Source organism: Esox lucius, chromosome 5 (assembly GCF_011004845.1).
Source record: "Esox lucius isolate fEsoLuc1 chromosome 5, fEsoLuc1.pri, whole genome shotgun sequence".
In the NCBI taxonomy this organism is placed as follows: Eukaryota; Metazoa; Chordata; class Actinopteri; order Esociformes; family Esocidae; genus Esox; species Esox lucius.
The window spans coordinates 1,072,565-1,092,658 of NC_047573.1; the positions used below are offsets into that span (position 1 = coordinate 1,072,565).

Genomic DNA, 20,094 nt, shown 5'->3' on the forward strand with positions numbered 1-20,094 from the left:
CTTTCTAGTTGTCCTGTCTTTCTCCTGACATTCTTCCTCCCTCCACTCACCCTCTTCCTTCCCTCCCTCCCTCCCTCCACTCTCACCCTCTTCCCTCTACTCTCACTCTTCCCTCCCTCCCTCCACTCTCACCCTCTTCCCTCCACTCTCTCCCTTTTCCCTCCAATCTCACCCTCTTCCCTCCACTATCACTCTTCCCTCCTTCCACTCTCACCCTTGCTCTCACTTCTGTCTTTCTCTCACCTTCTCTTTGTCTCCTTTACTCCTTCCCACTGTCTCTCTGTCTTTTTGTCTCTGTTGTCCTCTTGCTCACCCCTTAAGCTTAAAGAGGACATCCAATCGTTACTCTTTTTAACCTGGAACTCCTCTAAGCACAGAGACTTTCCCTTTACTTGACTTGTTCATCCCTTCTTTCATCTGAATGACTCAAACAAATGTGTTTCATAAAGCCCTTTTTACATCAGCAATTTTCACAAAGTGACCAGCCAGAAACTCCAAAGAGCAAGAAACCACAGGAAATTCAAGTTTGTTGTCAGGAGGGGATTCTCTGTCCTCACCGTTGTGGGAGGATTTTAGGCCAGTGGTCAGGTCTCCAGACTCACTTCTGTGGGTTTTTATTAACTGTCTCTTACACTCCCAATCTCTCCCTCCGCTTTTCAGGTGACCTTTAAACCAGACCTGACCACGGTGGAGGTCCATGATGACAGCATCAAAGGACCTCTAAAGGTATAACAGGCCTTTATCACTATGTCATCTGTCACTCCAGACAGGCCTTTATCACTATGTCATCTGTCACTCCAGACAGGCCTTTATCACTGTGTCATCTGTCACTCCAGACAGGCCTTTATCACTATGTCATCTGTCACTCCAGACAGGCCTTTATCACTATGTCATCTGTCACTCCAGACAGGCCTTTATCACTGTGTTCTCTAATACTCCAGACAGGCCTTTATCACTGTTCTCTATCACTCCAGAGATGCCTTTATCGCTGTTCTCTGTCACTCCAGAGATGCCTTTATCGCTGTGTTCTCTGTCACTCCAAACAGGCCTTTATCATTAGTTTCTATGTTAGTCCAGACAAACCTTAATTGATTTATTCTCCCAGTATTTAGGACCCCATACTTAATTAATTAGCTATCAGCAAAGCTAGGGCAGAGCAAACTATCTGAATGTAACTTGTGTGTGTGGTTGTCAGGTGGGGGCCGTGGTGGAGGTGAAGAACCCTGATGGTGTGTACCAAGAAGCCTGCATCAACAAGCTGACAGACTGCAGCATTTACACAGTTGGTGAGTGTCGGCCATGAATAATGCAGCCCTTAGTACTCCTACCTCCCGACATGGCCACTGGTTGACCTTCGTCTCTCCCTAGTCTACACAACACAAGCTCACCTTGAGTCATCCACTCCTAGCTCCCAGTCATGTTAGCTCTAGTGTTACCCTGAAGGACAGACGTTAGCGCTTCCTTGAAGATGTTTGTTCTTCCCTTACCTACAAGGACAGATGTTTGTTCAACCTAGGGCTGTTGCAATTATTACATAATTGCCTGATGGCGATTATATTGTTGTTTGAGCCAGATCACAATTATTTTTGCACAATATTTGGATTCCAAAATCATTTGTTTCCAATCTGATTAACAGATTTTTACGCCAATGTTAGAAACGTCTCAACAAATCTCACAGAGATGATGTCCATTTCCATCAGTTAGGATGTGTAGGGCATGGGATCAGAAGAGAGTTTGACAGCTGTGTGGAAAGCTATAGGCTCAGATCATTTACTAAAACGTATTTACTTCTTAATTTCAGTATGTTTAAACCTAGTTTAAAATTATGTAATTTCACAAAATTGTTATTTAATAGATTTGTTGCATCAACTCTGATCGACAAGAGCAAAAAAACACTCAAACGCGTGTCAAATATTTTTACTAATAATGTAAGTTGACTTTTTTGTCATTTCTATCCATATTTCCTAATTAGAAAATGTGCATTAAAGCGCATGGATAGAAATACAGTGGATATAAAAAGTCTACACACCCATGTTAAAATGCCAGGTTTTTGTGATGTAAAAGAATGAGACAAATCATGTCAGAACTTTTTCCACTTTTAATGTGACCTATAATGTGAACAATTCAATTGAAAAACAAACTGAAATCTTTGAGGGTGAAAAATGAAAACCTTACAATAACCTGGCTGTGTTCAGAATGAACCAATCACATTCAAACTCATGTTAAATACACCTGCCATCATTTAAAGTGACTCTGATTAATCACAAATAAAGTTTTGCAGTTCAAGTAGGATTTTCCTGACATTTTCTTTGTTGCATCTCAGAGCAAAAGCCATGTTCCGCAGAGAGCTTCCAAAGCATCAGAGGGATCTCAGTGTTGAAAGATATCAGTCAGGAGAAAGGTACAAAATAATTTCCAAAGCATTAGATATACCAATGGAACACAGTGAAGACAGTCATCAAGTGGAGAAAATATGGCACAACAGAGACATTACCAAGAACTGGACGTTCCTCCAAAATTGATGAAAAGACAAGAAGAAAACTGGTCAGGGCTGCTTCCAAGAGGCCTACAGCAGCATTAAAGGAACTGCAGGAATTTCTTGCCAGTACTGTCTATGTGACTACAATCTCCCATATTCTTCATATGAGTGGGCTATGGGGTAGAGTGGCAAGAATGAAGCCTTTTCTTACAAAGAAAAACATCCAAGCAGGCTGAAGTTTGCAAATAATTCCAAAAAGTATGTTTGGCACAAAAACAACACTGCACTTCACCCAAAGAACACCATACCCACAGTGAAGCATGGTGGTGGCAGCATCATGCTTTGGGGCTGTTTTTCTTCAGCTGGAACCGGGGTCCTTAGTCAGGGTGGAGGGAATTATGAACAGTTTCAAATACCAGGCAATTAAAGGCACAAAAACTTCAGGTGTTCGTTAGAAAGCTGAAGATGAAGAGGACTGTGCACAGGAGATTTCCTTGCAAACTGACAGATGTGGAGCGCTTTTGCAAAGAAGAGTGGGCAAATATTGCCACGTCAGGATGTGCCATGCTAATAGACTCCTACCCAAAAAGATAAAATCAAAAGGTGCTTCAGCAAAGTATTAGTTTAAGGGTGTGTGCACTTATGCAACCAGGTTATTGTGAGTTTTTGTTCTTGTTTTTCTCAAAGATTTCAGTTTTTCAATTGAATTGTTCACGTAATAGGTCAGATTAAAGGTGGAAAAAGTTCTAACATGATTTCTTTTTCTCATTCTTTTACATCACAAACCATTTTAACAGGGGTGTGTAGACTTTATATCCACTGTATCTGTTGTCCAATTGCATATTAACGTTTGCAAATTAAATGAATCATCCGTATACATTTTTAACTGAATTAATTAAGCTTTGAAACACCTTTTGCTACATGGACCGCTATTTCAAATAACTATTTGCAGCAGAGTGAGAAGTGAAACATCATGATGTGTAGGAAAATTTAATTGTCATTGCTTTGCGGTTGCGTCTTGTGAAGAGCAGTCTTTAACAACATTGATTTTGTCGTATTTTGGCGAACTACCACTAAAGCCAAACACAACTGCACCGCCCTGGGCGTGTTTTGGTTTTAATCTAAATGAAAGAGGTGAGCCCAATTATTGAGGAGGCGAATTGATGGATTTGCACCAGAAAGGTGTGCACACATCTGCACCACAAATCTCCAGATCATCAAATGTAATTTTAGGCCTACAACATTATTTGGCTCACACTATAGTAGTAACATACAATTTACAATATAAACAATTAAATTGTTAATCACAATTATTTTTACGACAATTAATCATCAACTACAATGTCATAATCCTGACAACCCTAACTCTCCCCTTACCCAGAAAGACAGACCTTGACTCTACCCTTACCCAGAAGGAAACAAAATAGGGGAGATTTTGGGATGAAGACTTGGAATGAATGACATGACCTGTATTCTGCCTAAATTACTTCTGAACTGACTTTGTTTTTCTCCTCCATCTCTCTTCCGGTCTCCCTGTCACTGTCTGTCTGTCTTCCCTGTCACTGTCTGTCTTCCCTCTCTCCTTTTGTCCCTCTCTGCAGTGTTTGATGATGGAGATGAGAAAACCCTGAGACGATCTTCTCTCTGTCTGAAAGGAGCGCGTCACTTTGCTGAGAGTGAGGCAAGTGTCTATTGTACTCTACCATGATCCTGCGCCCCTATCACACCTACATCCTTGTCACACGTAACTGGGTGAATGGGTCATCTGGGGATGTGTGCAACACAAGTTCAGCATTTTCTGTTTTGCTCAAGTCATGTAAGATATAATAAATAGAACAGTCATCATACATCATACGGAACACTCATCATACGGAACACTCATCATACGGAACACTCATCATACGGAACACTCATCATACGGAACACTCATCATACGGAACACTCATCATACGGAACACTCATCATACGGAACACTCATCATACGGAACACTCATCATACGGAACACTCATCATACGGAACACTCATCATACATGATGATACAGAACACATCACAGAATACTCATCATACAGAACATGCATCATACATCATACTCATCATACATCATACAGAACACTCATCATACTAACTCATACAGAACGTGCATCATACAGAACACTCATCATACTAACTCATACAGAGCACTGTCTGTCTGCCTTTGGAGTCTGGTCAGATGCTCATTGGAATTTGCTTGTAATTACTACAGGCACAGAACCCCACAAAGGCATAATCAATGTTGGTGAATTTAAATTACATATAGATAGCAGTAATTAACTAAATAGCTTCCCAAATCCGGTGCATTTTTGTCTGTTTTATTTCCTGTAAAAATGAATGAATGAAGTAAAACTTCTCTTTAACTAACTTGTATGTGGTGTAGCCATCTTCAACGAAAGGGTTTAAAAATAGAAAGTTAAGAGGTTAAAATAACTAAAATATGCTTTAATTACAAACCCGATTCCAAAAAAGTTGGGACACTGTACAAATTGCGGGTAAAAAAGGAATGGAATAATTTACAAATCTCAAACTTATATTTAATACATAACATATTGAATGTTGAATGTTTGACATTTTGTAATGTCATGCCAAATATTGGCTCATTTTGGATTTCATGAGAGCTACACATTCCAAAAAAGTTGGGACAGGTAGCAATAAGAGGCCGGAAAAGTCAAATGTACAGATAAGGAACAGCTGGAGGACCAATTTGCAACTTATGTCAATTGGCAACATGATTGGGTATAAAAAGAGCCTCTCAGAGTGGCAGTGTCTCTCAGAAGTCAAGATGGGCAGAGGATCACCAATTCCCCCAATGCTGCGGTGAAAAATAGTGGAGCAATATCAGAAAGGAGTTTCTCCGAGAAAAATTGCAAAGAGTTTGAAGTTATCATCATCTACAGTGCATAATATCATCCAAAAATTCAGAGAATCTGGAACAATCTCTGTGCGTAAGGGTCAAAGCCGGAAAACCATACTGGATGCCCGTGATCTTCGGGCTCTCAGACGGCACTGCATCACATACAGGAATGATACTGTAATGGAAATCACAACATGGGCTCAGGAATACTTCCAGAAAACATTGTCGGTGAACACAATCCACCGTGCCATTCACCGTTGAACTCTATAAGTCAAAAAAGAAGCCGTATGTAAACAGGATCCAGAAGCGCAGGCGTTTTCATTTAATTTCATTTCTGGGCCAAGGATCATTTAAAATGGACTGTGGCAAAGTGGAAAAGTGTTCTGTGGTCAGACGAATAAAAATTTGAAGTTCATTTTGGAAAACTTGGACGCCATGTCATCCGGACTAAAGAGGACATGGACAACCCAAGTTATTATCAGCGCTCAGTTCAGAAGCCTGCATCTCTAATGGTATGGGGTTGCATGAGTGCGTGTGGCATGGGCAGCCTACACACCTGGAAAGGCACCATCAATGCGGACAGTTATATCCAAGTTCTAGAACAACATATGCTCCCATCCTGACCTCGTCTCTTTCAGGGAAGACCTTGCATTTTCCAACATGACAATGGCAGCCCACATACTGCATTAATTACAATGTCATGGCTGCATAGAAGAAGAATCCGGGTACTGAAATGGTCAGCCTGCAGTCCAGATCTTTCACCCATAGAAACATTTGGCGCATCATAAAGACGAAGGTGCAACAAAGAAGACCTAAGACAGTTGAGCAACTAGAAGCCTGTATTGGACAAGAATGGGACATTCCTATTCATAAACTTGAGCAACTTGTCTCCTCAGTCCCCAGACGTTTGCAGTCTTATAAAAAGAAGAGGGGATGCCACACGGTGGTAAACATGGCCTTGTCCCAACTTTTTTGAGATGTGTTGATGCCATGAAATTTAAAATCAACTTTTTTTTCCCTTAAAGTGATACATTTTCTCAGTTTAAACATTTGATATGTCATCTATGTTCTGAATAAAATATTGAAATTTGAAACTTCCACATCATTGCATTGGGTTTTTATTCACAATTGTACAGTGTCCCAACTTTTTTGGAATCGGGCTTGTATTTGAGCACAAAAATGCTTCACTTTCACCTTTGTGTGTAAGTTGGTTCCAATTCCATGAACGTAATGTTTTAACATAACAGAGAACCAAACAACATTATTACTGGGAACCAAACAACATTATTACTGGCGGGGTATTTCTGCTATTGTGTCATGCTTCGAGTATGACCAGCCTTGGTATAAGTAACGTGCAAGAATTAACGTTATGTAAAATTATTTTCTAGTCAGCAGTAAAAAAAATGATATTGTTATAGTTACACTAGCTATCGCATTCAAATAACGTTAGCTAATTAATTCAAGACTCAGCGTTAGCTACTGGTGAACACTTGCATTCATGTTGTTTGCTCAAAGTTGACGTTATCTTTGCTAAACCTAGCTACCAGCATGTGAAAACATACGGGCGAGTATTCTGTTATATTATAACGTTAGCTTTCTAGTTGCATTCGCACTGACTTTGTTACACAAAAAATATCATCGCATGAATTAACTCAAACGTTAGCGGTAGCTATCTTTTACTGCAACAATGAGCACTAGGCCGGGATTTCTGCGTAAAAGTAGTGGCTGATTCATCATGTTTGCCCTATTTATAACGGGATCTCAAAAAATCACTTTCCAAAGTCTGTTTTTCTACTAGTGGGCTACACCAACAAATTAGTTTAGGCCTTTTCAGTGGTGTAACGTTAGTCCTCAAAAGAATGTATTGGGTATTGTCGTCATCATCGGAAAAGATCACATTGAGGGTACAGTAATGTTTGTTGCAACTTCAGATTAGATTATTGTGATGTTAAAAGCGACGTCAGAATTCTTACCTCTAGTCTCAGCCATGCATCTCTCTGCGTTCTTTCCTACGTCTCTCTCACAAATATGACCTATACAGTCTTGATTGGCTCTTTACTTGTGATGTATAACCAATCTGAGAATTCTGCGGGCGGGTCATTGAGCCATACAAGCAGAAGCCTTTCGGAGAGATGTGGCCGCTAGAGAAGCACATTCAAAACGAAGTGTTTTATCGGCAGTTGTTTCAGACGAATGATTCTAATTATTGTAAAAAGTATGAATATCGGATCCAGTTGGTCGATCCCTAGTTTCGAATACAATTATTGTTTTCTAGAGTATATTTTGTCTTCAAGAAAATATTGTGTTCCTCAATCTTTTTTCTTGGGGAGTTTTTTTTTAATGTTTGCTATCAATTCTGGAATTTGGTTTGTGATGTTTTATGAACAGACTAATTGAGAGGGAGTAGATAATTCTGCAAAATTGTAATTTGTTACTATATTGTGTTAAGGAGACCTTGTGGTTTTATGATACAGATGTATCATTGCTAACATTATTAATTGGTATATTAGGTAGTTCTGATATGGTGAAATGCCCCTTTATCACTGCAGTCAAAATTCATAGTCCCTTACCCCAAATGGCTCTCAAACTTTGAATGACCTCATTACCAGAGGAATATTTATCCTCTGTAGAACGGCACAACAACGCCACTAAGTAGATATGCTATTCTGCTATTTGGGTTGTCATTTTTTTTTCTCTATATTTATTACTCATTTTGTTTGCAGACAAATGAAATGTGGACTGTTATAGCATCTTCAGTTTACCTCGGGGCCACGGCACAGTTAAATGAATGATGCAGTTTTGTGTGTCTGTGTGTACAAAATGTTTTCCCAAAACAGGAACTGACAGTGACATTAGTATTCAAATATCTGCCGTGTTAATAATCTCATCAAACATATGATGCTAAATGTTCTACCCTAATTTGCTGACCTTAGTTTTTACAGTCTTATACCAATAAATAAACTCATGTCAACAAATATTTCAGTAGGTGGATGAAGAAGTCTGTAGGTTATGTTAAGCTACATTATAATGGCTTCAGGATGCCTGTAATACTGTTATTCTTCCAATACGGCTGTGTTCTAGAAATACAGTCTACGGAGTCTATTGTCATTTTAATTCCATCCTATAGCTGTGACCATATGTGATTGGTGTGTTTTTAACCTGTCTCCTCCCATCTCTAAGCATTTATTTTGTTCTCTGTTCCAGACACTGGACCGCCTCCCACTGACCAACCCAGAACATTTTGGAACCCCGGTCATAGGCAAGAAAGGAAATCGTGGACGCAGGTCTAATCCAGTGTGAGTATCTGTCCTAATCAGGCCTACCTGTCTTCTGCCATGTTTGCTGTTAACTCTGCGTTATTTCTCAACATTGACAGTCACATCCCAATTGAGAACATTGACCTCTCACATCCCCGTTGAAAACACTGGCAGTCACATCCCCGTTGAGAACACTGGCCGTCACATCCCCGTTGAGAACACTGGCCGTCACATCCCCGTTGAAAACACTGGCCGTCACATCCCCGTTGAAAACACTGGCCGTCACATCCCCGTTGAGAACACTGGCCGTCACATCCCCGTTGAGAACACTGGCCGTCACATCCCCGTTGAGAACACTGGCCGTCACATCCCCGTTGAGAACATTGGCCGTCACATCCCCGTTGAGAACACTGGCCGTCACATCCCTGTTGAGATCCACCGATATATAGTTTAGCCCCACTCCTCACTGTTCAAATAAACCTACCAATTAAATTATAGACTGATCATTTCTTTGTCAGTGGGCAAACGTACAAAATCAGCAGGGATCAAAAAAAATAATCCCTCACTGTAGGCTTTATCAAAACCCCATAGGCAGTAAAAGACTACAAGTTTCCACTATCGTCTCATCTTTTTCCCTTGATGAAAAAGTCTGTTGTCTTCACCTAAATTGATAGTTATTGTATCAGTGTCATTCACCAATGATAGAAACACTAATGTCGTTGTGCCATGAAATGAAATAGCTTTGGCAGTGTAAAGTTCATCTTCAGTCTCGCTAGCGATTGCTCAATTCTTATGACTATTCCAAGTAGTAAGTTAGTAGATACTAGTAAGCCTATTACTGGCTAATAAGCTGTTAAAACAGCCAGTGGCAAAAGCCATACAGTTCATAGATGCAATTCAAGGTGTAGGTAAACTTCATAAAAAATTTTAACACAATGCTTAATGGTGTCTAGCGACTGGGCGAACGTATAGCACTGTGGTTTACTGGTTAAAGACCCAGCCTCTCGTGTGGGAGACCTGGGTTTGAATCCAGTGAAGGTACAGACAATTTTCTCTTAACTGTGGGCTGGCTGAACTAGGCTTGCCTGGTTCCTTTTCTGGTCATCATATAATTGATACATTTCCCATTCATTATTGTCTTAAAAAGATGAGAGAGGCCTGTAATTTTCATCATCGGTACACTTCAACTATGAGAGACAAAATGAGGGGGGAAAAAACAGAAAATCACATTGTAGGATTTTTTATGAATTTATTGGTAAATTCCTCTGTAAAATAAGTATTTGGTCACTTACAAACAAGCAAGATTTCTGGCTCTCACAGACCTGTAACAACTTCTTTAAGAGGCTCCTCTGTCCTCCACTCATTACCTGTATTAATGGCACCTGTTTGAACTTATCATCACTTTAAAAGACACCTGTCCACAACCTCAAACAGTCACACTCCAAACTCCACTATGGCCAAGACCGACACCAGAACCAAAATTGTAGACCTGCACCAGGCTGGGAAGACTGAATCTGCAATAGGTAAGCAGCTTGGTGTGAAGAAATCAACTGTGGGAGCAATTATAATAAAATGGAAGACATACAAGACCACTGATAATCTCCCTCGATCCGGGGCTCCACGCAAGATCTCACCCCGTGGGGTCAAAATGATCACAAGAACGGTGAGCAAAAATCCCAGAACCACATGGGGGGACCTAGTGAATGACCTGCAGAGAGCTGGGACCAAAGTAACAAAGGCTACCATCAGTAACACACTAGGCTGCCAGGGACTCAAATCCTGCAGTGCCAGACGTGTCCCCCTGCTTAAGCCAGGACATGTCCAGGTCCGTCTGAGGTTTGCTAGAGAGCATTTGGATGGTCCAGAAGAGGATTGGGAGAATGTCATATGGTCAGATGAAACCAAAATAGAACTTTTTGGTAAAAACTCAACTCGTCATGTTTGGAAGGGAAAGAATGCGGAGTTGCATCCAAAGAACACCATACCTACTGTGAAGCATGGTGGTGGAAACATCATGTTTTGGGGCTGTTTTTCTGCAAAGGGACCAGGACGACTGATCCGTGTAAAGGAAAGAATGAATGGGGACGTATCGTGAGATTTTGAGTGAAAACTTCCTTCCGTCAGCAAGGGCATTGAAGATTAAACGTGGCTGGGTCTTTCAGCATGACAATGATCCCAAACACACCGCCCGGGCAACAAAGGAGTGGCTTCGTAAGAAGCATTTCAAGGTCCTGGAGTGGCCTAGTCAGTCACCAGACCTCAACCCCATAGAAAATATTTGGAGGGAGTTGAAAGTCTGTGTTGCCCAGCGACAGCCCAAAACATCACTGCTCTAGAGGAGATCTGCATGGAGGAATGGGCCAAAATACCAGCAACAGTGTGTGAAAACCTTGTGACGACTTACAGAAAACGTTTGCCCTCTGTCATTGCCAACAAAGGGTATATAACGAAGTATTGAGATGAACTTTTGTTATTGACCAAAAACGTATTTTCCACCATAATATACCAATAAATTCATTAAAAGTCCTACAATGTGATTTTCTTCAATTCTTTTTCTCATTTTGTCTCTCCGTTGAAGTGTACCTACGATGAAAATAACAGGCCTCTATCATCTTTTTAAGTGGGAGAACTTGCACAATTGGTTTACTGACTAAATACTTTTTTGCCCCACTGTCTGAATATCGGCTATCAGTATCTGCCAATTATTTTCTTATTAGTGAATCCCTTGAACCTTCCTCAGAATCTCATTGTTTTGTTATATGTCTTTCCATTCACTCAGACAGAATGATAATTGTAGTTTCCATTGTGTAAACAGTGAGCAGATGAGGTGTAGTGCCACTGCTCAGCTGTTTGGCTCCAGTATGAGCCAACAGGGTGACCGCAACAGGGCAGTGAATACACACGTTGCTGCAGTCTGTCTTGTTAGCACAAGGAGCTCTCTTCTGTCCCTTAATTTTGTTTCTGTATGTGTGTGCTTGTAACTCTGTATGTATGTGTGTGTGTTTCTGTGTCTATTTCTCATAGAGATTATTGTGCCAGCAGACTAGGCTGTGCATTTAAATCTGTGTGTTTGGGTTTTTCCCTGTTGTTCTTTTGTCTTGCCTCACCACCAGTCAGGAAGAGGAGTCGTCTTCGTCATCCAGTGAAGAAGAGGATGGTGACGGGACACAGAATGAAGAGCTGTTTGGGAAGGTGGTGTGTGTGGAGGGGGGCTCAGCCTCTGCCAGTGACAAGAAGACCAAGGGCTCCACCTGGTACCCTGCACTGGTGAGATTAGAAACCTCCACCTCCTTCACCACCTTATATCTATTCACCTTGACCTCTCCATTCGCTGGAATGTCTGAGGTCAGCGAAATGTTTAGAACCCTTTAGTGGTTCATGGATGGAATTACTGATCTTTTAGAATTAGTATCTATGACGAACTTGCAGTGTGAAGACATTTAAATGTGTGTTGCTACTGACCAGTGATGTTACTATGTCGTCACAGTTCCACAGCGATGTTACTAGGTCGTCACAGTTCCACAGCGATGTTACTAGGTCGTCACAGTTCCACAGCGATGTTACTAGGTCGTCACAGTTCCACAGCGATGTTACTAGGTCGTCACAGTTCCACAGTGATGTTACTAGGTCGTCACAGTTCCACAGTGATGTTACTAGGTCGTCACAGTTCCACAGTGATGTTACTAGGTAGAGAGACTGACAGAGAGGAAAAATTAGCATGTTGTGTTTTTAATGGTGACGTCCCTCCTGGGATGATTCCCAGATATGTTCTAGTGCTCTCCTTTAGACCAGATATTTTCTAATGCCCTCCTTTAGACCAGATATGTTCTAGTGTTCTCCTTTAGACCAGATATGTTCTAGTGTTCTCCTTTAGCTCAGATATGTTCTAGTGCTCTCCTTTAGACCAGAAATGTTCTAGTGCCCTCGTTTAGACCAGATCTGTTCTAGTGCCCTTCTTTAGACCAGATCTGTTCTAATGCCCTCCTTTTAGACCAGATCTGTTCTAGTGCACTCCTTTAGACCAGATCTGTTCTAATGCCCTCCTTTAAACCAGATCTGTTCTAGTGCACTCCTTTAGACCAGATCTGTTCTAGTGCACTCCTTTAGACCAGATCTGTTCTAGTGCACTCCTTTAGACCAGATCTGTTCTAGTGCACTCCTTTAGACCAGATCTGTACTAGTGCACTCCTTTAGACCAGATCTGTTCTAGTGCACTCCTTTAGACCAGATCTGTTCTAATGCCCTCCTTTAGACCAGATCTGTTCTAGTGCACTCCTTTAGACCAGATCTGTTCTAGTGCACTCCTTTAGACCAGATCTGTTCTAGTGCACTCCTTTAGACCAGATCTGTTCTAGTGCACTCCTTTAGACCAGATCTGTTCTAGTGCACTCCTTTAGACCAGATCTGTTCTAGTGCACTCCTTTAGACCAGATCTGTTCTAGTGCACTCCTTTAGACCAGATCTGTTCTAGTGCACTCCTTTAGACTGGAGATGTTGGCAACATGTAGTGAATAGGGTGCTGTTGGTGAACCAATGCTGTGTTTGTTGTTCTTGGCAGCTGCTCTCCTCTCAAACCCCACCTACTGGTAGACTGGGGTACGACAGGCAGAGAAGGCAACATGATTGGCTGTGCTGCTGGCAGCATACTGTAATAATTGATATGATTAGCTGCTGGGAGAGGGGTTTACAGACAGACGGGGGAGGGACTGACTGTTGCTTGTAGCAAAGCTTCTACCTGTGACTGCTCAACTCAGTCTTCATCTTGTCGGTTTTGTCCAGCTGTTTGCCTCTTGATGTTTTTTGTATCAGCGTATTGAGATGTTTGTCATCCCTGCTCAATGCTGAAAAACCTTAACTCACCTGGTGTCTCCTTCTTTCATCCATCTCCTTCTTTCTCTTTCATCCATCTCTTTCTTTCTCTTTCATCCATCTCTTTCTTTCTCTTTCATCCATCTCTTTCTTTCTCTTTCATCCATCTCCTTCTTTCTCTTTCATCCATCTCCTTCTTTCTCTTTCATCCATCTCCTTCTTTCTCTTTCACCCATCTCCTTCTATCTCTTTATTCATCCTGTTATGGCTCACCATATTTTTCTAAATCTATTTCTTTCCCTCTCACCTCTCTCTTAACCCCCTTTCTTTATATCATTGTCCATCCTCTTCTCTCCATCTCTCATTTTCTTTCTGTCTCTGTTTTGTCATCCGTCTCCATCCAGGTCATCACGTCCGACTGCCATGAAGAGGCCACCATGAAGAAAGACACAGTCTTCGTCCGGTCCTTCAAGGATGGAAAATTGTAAGTCATAATCGTATACACAAACCGAATTCCTTGTTTTCTCTGGTTGTGCAATTTTGAGACATCATCTTTTTACTGAAGCTGGACATTATCATAAAACTTTTTTCTGTTCACAGGCAATGTTACAAGACCATTGTCTGGTTACTAGGGATGGGTGTTGTTATGAGACTGTTGTCAGTTTACTAGGGATGGGTGTTGTTATGAGACCGTTGTCTGGTTACTAGGGATGGGTGTTGTTATGAGACTGTTGTCTGGTTACTAGGGATGGGTGTTGTTATGAGACTTGTCTGGTTACTAGGGATGGGTGTTGTTATGAGACTGTTGTCTGGTTACTAGGGATGGGTGTTGTTATGAAACTGTTGTCTGGTTACTAGGGATGGGTGTTGTTTTGAGACTGTTGTCTGGTTACTAGGGATGGGTGTTGTTTTGAGACTGTTGTCTGGTTACTAGGGATGGGTGTTGTTTTGAGACTGTTGTCTGGTTACTAGGGATGGGTGTTGTTATGAGACTGTTGTCTGGTTACTAGGGATGGGTGTTGTTTTGAGACTGTTGTCTGGTTACTAGGGATGGGTGTTGTTTTGAGACTGTTGTCTGGTTACTAGGGATGGGGGTTGTTATGAGACCATTGTCTGTTAGCGATGATTCACCGCCCCCAGTTGATATTGTCTACGTCACATTGAGAAAACAGCAGGGAAACATGCTTAATGGGCTCTTCCCTATTTGCCAAAGCCTACAGGATAGTCTATAAAATAATATTTCTATATAGTAGAAGTGTATTTTCATTATCCTGTACTCTGCAATTAGCACTTAAAATAAGCAGGAACAAAGTATGTAATGGTATAGAAATTGTACATTTATGGAAAAAAATGTTTACACTTCTTTATAACTGTTAAAATATTATGTTGATTTAGGCTAAGAATATATTTGCATATAATTATCCCCATTCATCCTCTTCTCTTTCCAAGCGTATGAGCCAGTGTTGATTTGATCCGTTCCACCATCAGATACCTCCCCACCACCACTGGTGTCATTTCTGTTGTTTTGAGAAGAGAGTTGAGAATTCAGTACATTTCTTGAGGTTACAGGTCAAACCGTAGCCAAGAGGCTTATTTGTTGGGTTATTTGACCATAATTTAGGGAGACCCATAACCTCAAATTAGGGATGAACTGCTACCACTTTTCCATTGTCAATGCAGATTCTAAGTACGTATCCAATAATGCCATTTTCATTTTGGTGAGGTGTGCTGTGATTTAATTAATTATTGTACTTGACTGAATTGTGTGTCATACAACTTGTAATTGACAACTCTCTCAATATTAAATAACAATCACGCACACTGAAACTGCTTACAAAAGTTGTCATTTAAATGTATACAGCAACGTTTAGGTCAAAGACCTTCATCAGACAATTTTCTTGCACCTGGTTATTTATTTTCAGGTGTGTGATTTGTTACTTCCTGTTAACTCTCTTAATATCAACTTAAAATTTTAAGTCAAACTTTAACAATATTTTAACAATATAAATCCTATTTAAATATGTTCAAATACTCTCCATGGGTACTCTAAGGTAGAGTTGGGGATTCTGTAGCAGTATGGAATTTGGAAAGTGGATATGTATCAGTCAAACAGTCACTTCAGTGAAGATTAGGAATGTGATACTCAGAATTTTCAGACAAATCTCTGGTGCCAGTATCAAATCGGTGCAATTCTACATCAAATAACTGCCATCACAACTTATAGAAGCTTTTTTTATTGCGTTACAAATCTTTTAACATCATTCCCACCACTGTTTCTAAAAATATTTTGTTTAGTTTTTTTTGTTACTGTCCAAACTGGTTTGTTACTCACAATTCAGGCTTTCTTCTGGCAGTCCTTCTAAACTGGCTACTGACCAGGAGGGTTAAGTTGTAGCTTTTGAGATTTGGTAACCCTGAAATTAAACCAAAATTCTTATCTCCAACAATAGCCCTTGAGTTTCTCTGTCTTTTCTCTGTGTGGAGACTGGGGCCTTGTGTCCTCTAACAGGAAGGTCTACCACTGACCCACTGGTTTCCAACTTCTTAATTACCTACCTAATAGTGATATGTGGTATATTTAGGTTTTTGCCATTGTCTGATTCATGAAGGTGCTCTGCATGCCTTTCCCGATGGTGACAAATTACATTAATTTGACACACATTACCAGTGAAACAGGAAGCCATTGAATGTTCCTGAAGACTGAGATGTAATAAAAATATTTGTATGCAGATTTTCATGATTTGTTGGTGTGCGGCGTAGGGCCCTAATACATTCATTTAGTTGTCTCAGTATATCCTTGCCCTTTAACCCCCTCTCAAAACTAAATCAGTGGAGAGAGGGAGAGACCATTATTGTCAATGACATATTAAAACGGGTCTGAAATCTCTTCTGTGCAATAGCAGCTGGTGGGGCTGTGAGAGAACTGTGGTATGACAAACCAGCTACTGGTGGGGTGTGAGAGGACCTTCATCAGCTGTGGTCTGGCTAAATAGCTACAGTCCGCTAGAGAAATTCAATGTAATATCCTCCTCATCTATCCATGTCTTCATGACAGTTTACCATCAACGTGGATTTTGCTATTATTGTACATTTCACAGACATAAAAGGATGCAAACAAATCGACTGGCCTGTAGTTTCTTTCAGTGGAACGTATCGCTCTGTTGCAGCTAAATGTCTGGTAACTGGTTGTCATGTCCACTTAATAGGAATCATTTATCATTTACTGTGTAGCACTCATCACAGAATCGCAGTGCTTAAAGAGTAAAGTCAAACCAGTAGGGTGGATGTCATGACAGGTCAGCCGATGCCAGTTCTTTGAAACCTGGATCCTCTGAAGAGGGAGAGGCATGTCATTGAATGGCATTAGAGGAGAGTGGTGGTCAGAGCATGGTTGGAGATGGAGTCTGCTGATTTGAGGGCAAGTCTGGGAAACCGAGTGCTAGTCAAGCCACTGGACGTCTCTCCCTGATTCAAAGCTTGGCCACCAGAAAGCCTTCGACACAAAGAGCAGAATAGCCGTCAGCTGTCCTCACTGCCAGTCCCTCTCCTTAGCACTTCAATTCTCATCCATCTCATGGTCCTCCCATGCTTCTAAAAATCATTACTTCTATTATTGTATCCAAAACAAGAGCCTGTCTGCTTGCTAGCTGAAGTTGCCAAGACAACAAGTGTCCCGAATAAGTCTGCTGAATAGCTGTCTCCAGAGACTCCCTGCTCCCCTGACAGTCTATATAGAGTCCATGTCAGACCTCTGCAGTCCATATAGAGTCCATGTCAGACCTCTGCAGTCCATATAGAGTCCATGTCAGACCTCTGCAGTCCATATAGAGTCCATGTCAGACCTCTGCAGTCCATATAGAGTCCATGTCAGACCTCTGCAGTCCATATAGAGTCCATGTCAGACCTCTGCAGTCCATATAGAGTCCATGTCAGACCTCTGCAGTCCATATAGAGTCCATGTCAGACCTCTGCAGTCCATATAGAGTCCATGTCAGACCTCTGCAGTCCATATAGAGTCCAGGTCAGACCTCTGCAGTCCATATAGAGTCCAGGTCAGACCTCTGCAGTCCATATAGAGTCCAGGTCAGACCTCTGCAGTCCATATAGAGTCCTGGTCAGACCTCTGCAGTCCATATAGAGTCCTGGTCAGACCTCTGCAGTCCATATAGAGTCCTGGTCAGAACCTCTGCAGTCCATATAGAGTCCAGGTCAGAGGTAGTGCCCTGAATAGAGAATAGGCTGCCACGCAGTTCTTTCCTTCAGTTTTTTTAATTAACAGGATGTTGGAGGTGTGCTTCCAGGCTTCTCCAGCTTTTAACACGCACACATACTATGCTGTGATGATAATTATGTACAACAGGTCACATGCACCCTGCAGGCCAAAACAGTTTTGCTCCGTGAAAAGAAATGATAATACATTTAGTAAATTCTATTTTCCCTGAAGTGAGAATGTTTTAATGTAATTCAGGTGTGAAATGATTGCTTAATCACATTCTATAATAAGATGGCCTTGTGTCTTTGGTCTTGAGCTGCACACTTTGAATGGTCTTTCCTTTCCTCCCCACCAACCCCCTAAAGCTGTTCACAGTGCTTAGGGGCCTTGGTGCAATTGAACACTTATTTTATTTGGACTATCATGAAAGTTGGGTGGGTACCGATGGAGGTTGTGTTTGTACTGATGGAGGTGGTGTTTGTACCGATGGAGGTGGTGTTTGCACCGATGGGGGTTGTGTTTGTACCAATGGGGGTGGTGTTTGTACCGATGGAGGTGGTGTTTGTACCGATGGAGGTGGTGTTTGTACCGATGGAGGTGGTGTTTGTACCGATGGGGGTGGTGTTTGTACCGATGGAGGTGGTGTTTGTACCGATGGAGGTGGTGTTTGCACCGATGGGGGTGGTGTTTGCACCGATGGGGGTGGTGTTTGTACCGATGGAGGTGGTGTTTGCACCGATGGAGGTGGTGTTTGCACCGATGGGGGTGGTGTTTGTACTGATGGGGGTGGTGTTTGCACCGATGGGGGTGGTGTTTGTACTGATGGAGGTGGTGTTTGCACCGATGGGGGTGGTGTTTGCACCGATGGGGGTTGTGTTTGTACTGATGGGGGTTGTGTTTGTACCGATGGGGGTTGTGTTTGTACCGATGGGGGTTGTGTTTGTACTGATGGGGGTTATGTTTGTACCGATGGGGGTTGTGTTTGTACCGATGGAGGTGGTGTTTGTACCGATGGAGGTGGTGTTTGTACCGATGGAGGTGGTGTTTGCACCGATGGGGGTTGTGTTTGTACCGATGGGGGTGGTGTTTGTACCGATGGGGGTGGTGTTTGTACCGATGGAGGTGGTGTTTGTACCGATGGGGGTGGTGTTTGTACCGATGGGGGTGGTGTTTGTACCGATGGAGGTGGTGTTTGCACCGATGGAGGTGGTGTTTGCACCGATGGGGGTGGTGTTTGCACCGATGGGGGTGGTGTTTGTACCGATGGAGGTGGTGTTTGCACCGATGGGGGTGGTGTTTGTACTGATGGGGGTGGTGTTTGCACCGATGGGGGTGGTGTTTGTACTGATGGAGGTGGTGTTTGCACCGATGGGGGTTGTGTTTGCACCGATGGGGGTTGTGTTTGCACCGATGGGGGTTGTGTTTGTACTGATGGGGGTGGTGTTTGCACCGATGGGGGTGGTGTTTGTACCGATGGAGGTGGTGTTTGCACCGATGGAGGTGGTGTTTGCACCGATGGGGGTGGTGTTTGTACTGATGGGGGTGGTGTTTGCACCGATGGGGGTGGTGTTTGTACTGATGGAGGTGGTGTTTGCACCGATGGGGGTTGTGTTTGCACCGATGGGGGTTGTGTTTGCACCGATGGGGGTTGTGTTTGTACTGATGGGGGTTGTGTTTGTACCGATGGGGGTTGTGTTTGTACCGATGGGGGTTGTGTTTGTACTGATGGGGGTTGTGTTTGTACCGATGGGGGTTGTGTTTGTACCGATGGAGGTGGTGTTTGTACCGATGGAGGTGGTGTTTGTACCGATGGAGGTGGTGTTTGCACCGATGGGGGTTGTGTTTGTACCGATGGGGGTGGTGTTTGTACCGATGGGGGTGGTGTTTGTACCGATGGAGGTGGTGTTTGTACCGATGGGGGTGGTGTTTGTACCGATGGGGGTGGTGTTTGTACCGATGGAGGTGGTGTTTGCACCGATGGGGGTGGTGTTTGTACCGATGGAGGTGGTGTTTGTACCGATGGAGGTGGTGTTTGCACCGATGGGGGTGGTGTTTGTACCGATGGGGGTGGTGTTTGCACCGATGGGGGTGGTGTTTGTACCGATGGAGGTGGTGTTTGCACCGATGGGGGTTGTGTTTGTACCGATGGGGGTGGTGTTTGTACTGATGGGGGTTGTGTTTGTACCGATGGAGGTGGTGTTTGCACCGATGGGGGTTGTGTTTGTACCGATGGAGGTGGTGTTTGTACCGATTGGGGTTGTTTGTACTGATGGAGATGGTGTTTCTGTGTTGCAGTAACACAGTACTGAGGAAGGAGGTCAGACTGATGGATATGGACCTCCCTCCTAAAGCGGACCCAGGACTCAGGCCAGGTGAGTTAACCTGTCTGTCAGGAGGATAGATCAGGTTAACCTGTCTGTCAGGAGGATAGATCAGGTTAACCTGTC

The 20,094-nt window shown here is 42.6% G+C and overlaps 1 protein-coding gene across 4 annotated transcripts in view; it reads left to right on the forward strand.

Moving 5' to 3' along the window:
- arid4b (AT-rich interaction domain 4B) overlaps positions 1-20,094 on the forward strand; it is an 82,425-nt gene that overhangs the window by 23,725 nt on the left and 38,606 nt on the right. For all 4 annotated transcript variants that reach the window (XM_029119750.2, XM_020046478.3, XM_029119751.2 and 1 more), the window contains exons 4-10: positions 661-726; positions 1,196-1,286; positions 4,081-4,160; positions 8,573-8,664; positions 11,739-11,892; positions 13,839-13,918; positions 19,943-20,019. In XM_029119750.2, the coding sequence (XP_028975583.2) occupies positions 661-726; positions 1,196-1,286; positions 4,081-4,160; positions 8,573-8,664; positions 11,739-11,892; positions 13,839-13,918; positions 19,943-20,019 (640 nt within the window). The remainder of the gene's footprint in view (positions 1-660; positions 727-1,195; positions 1,287-4,080; positions 4,161-8,572; positions 8,665-11,738; positions 11,893-13,838; positions 13,919-19,942; positions 20,020-20,094) is intronic.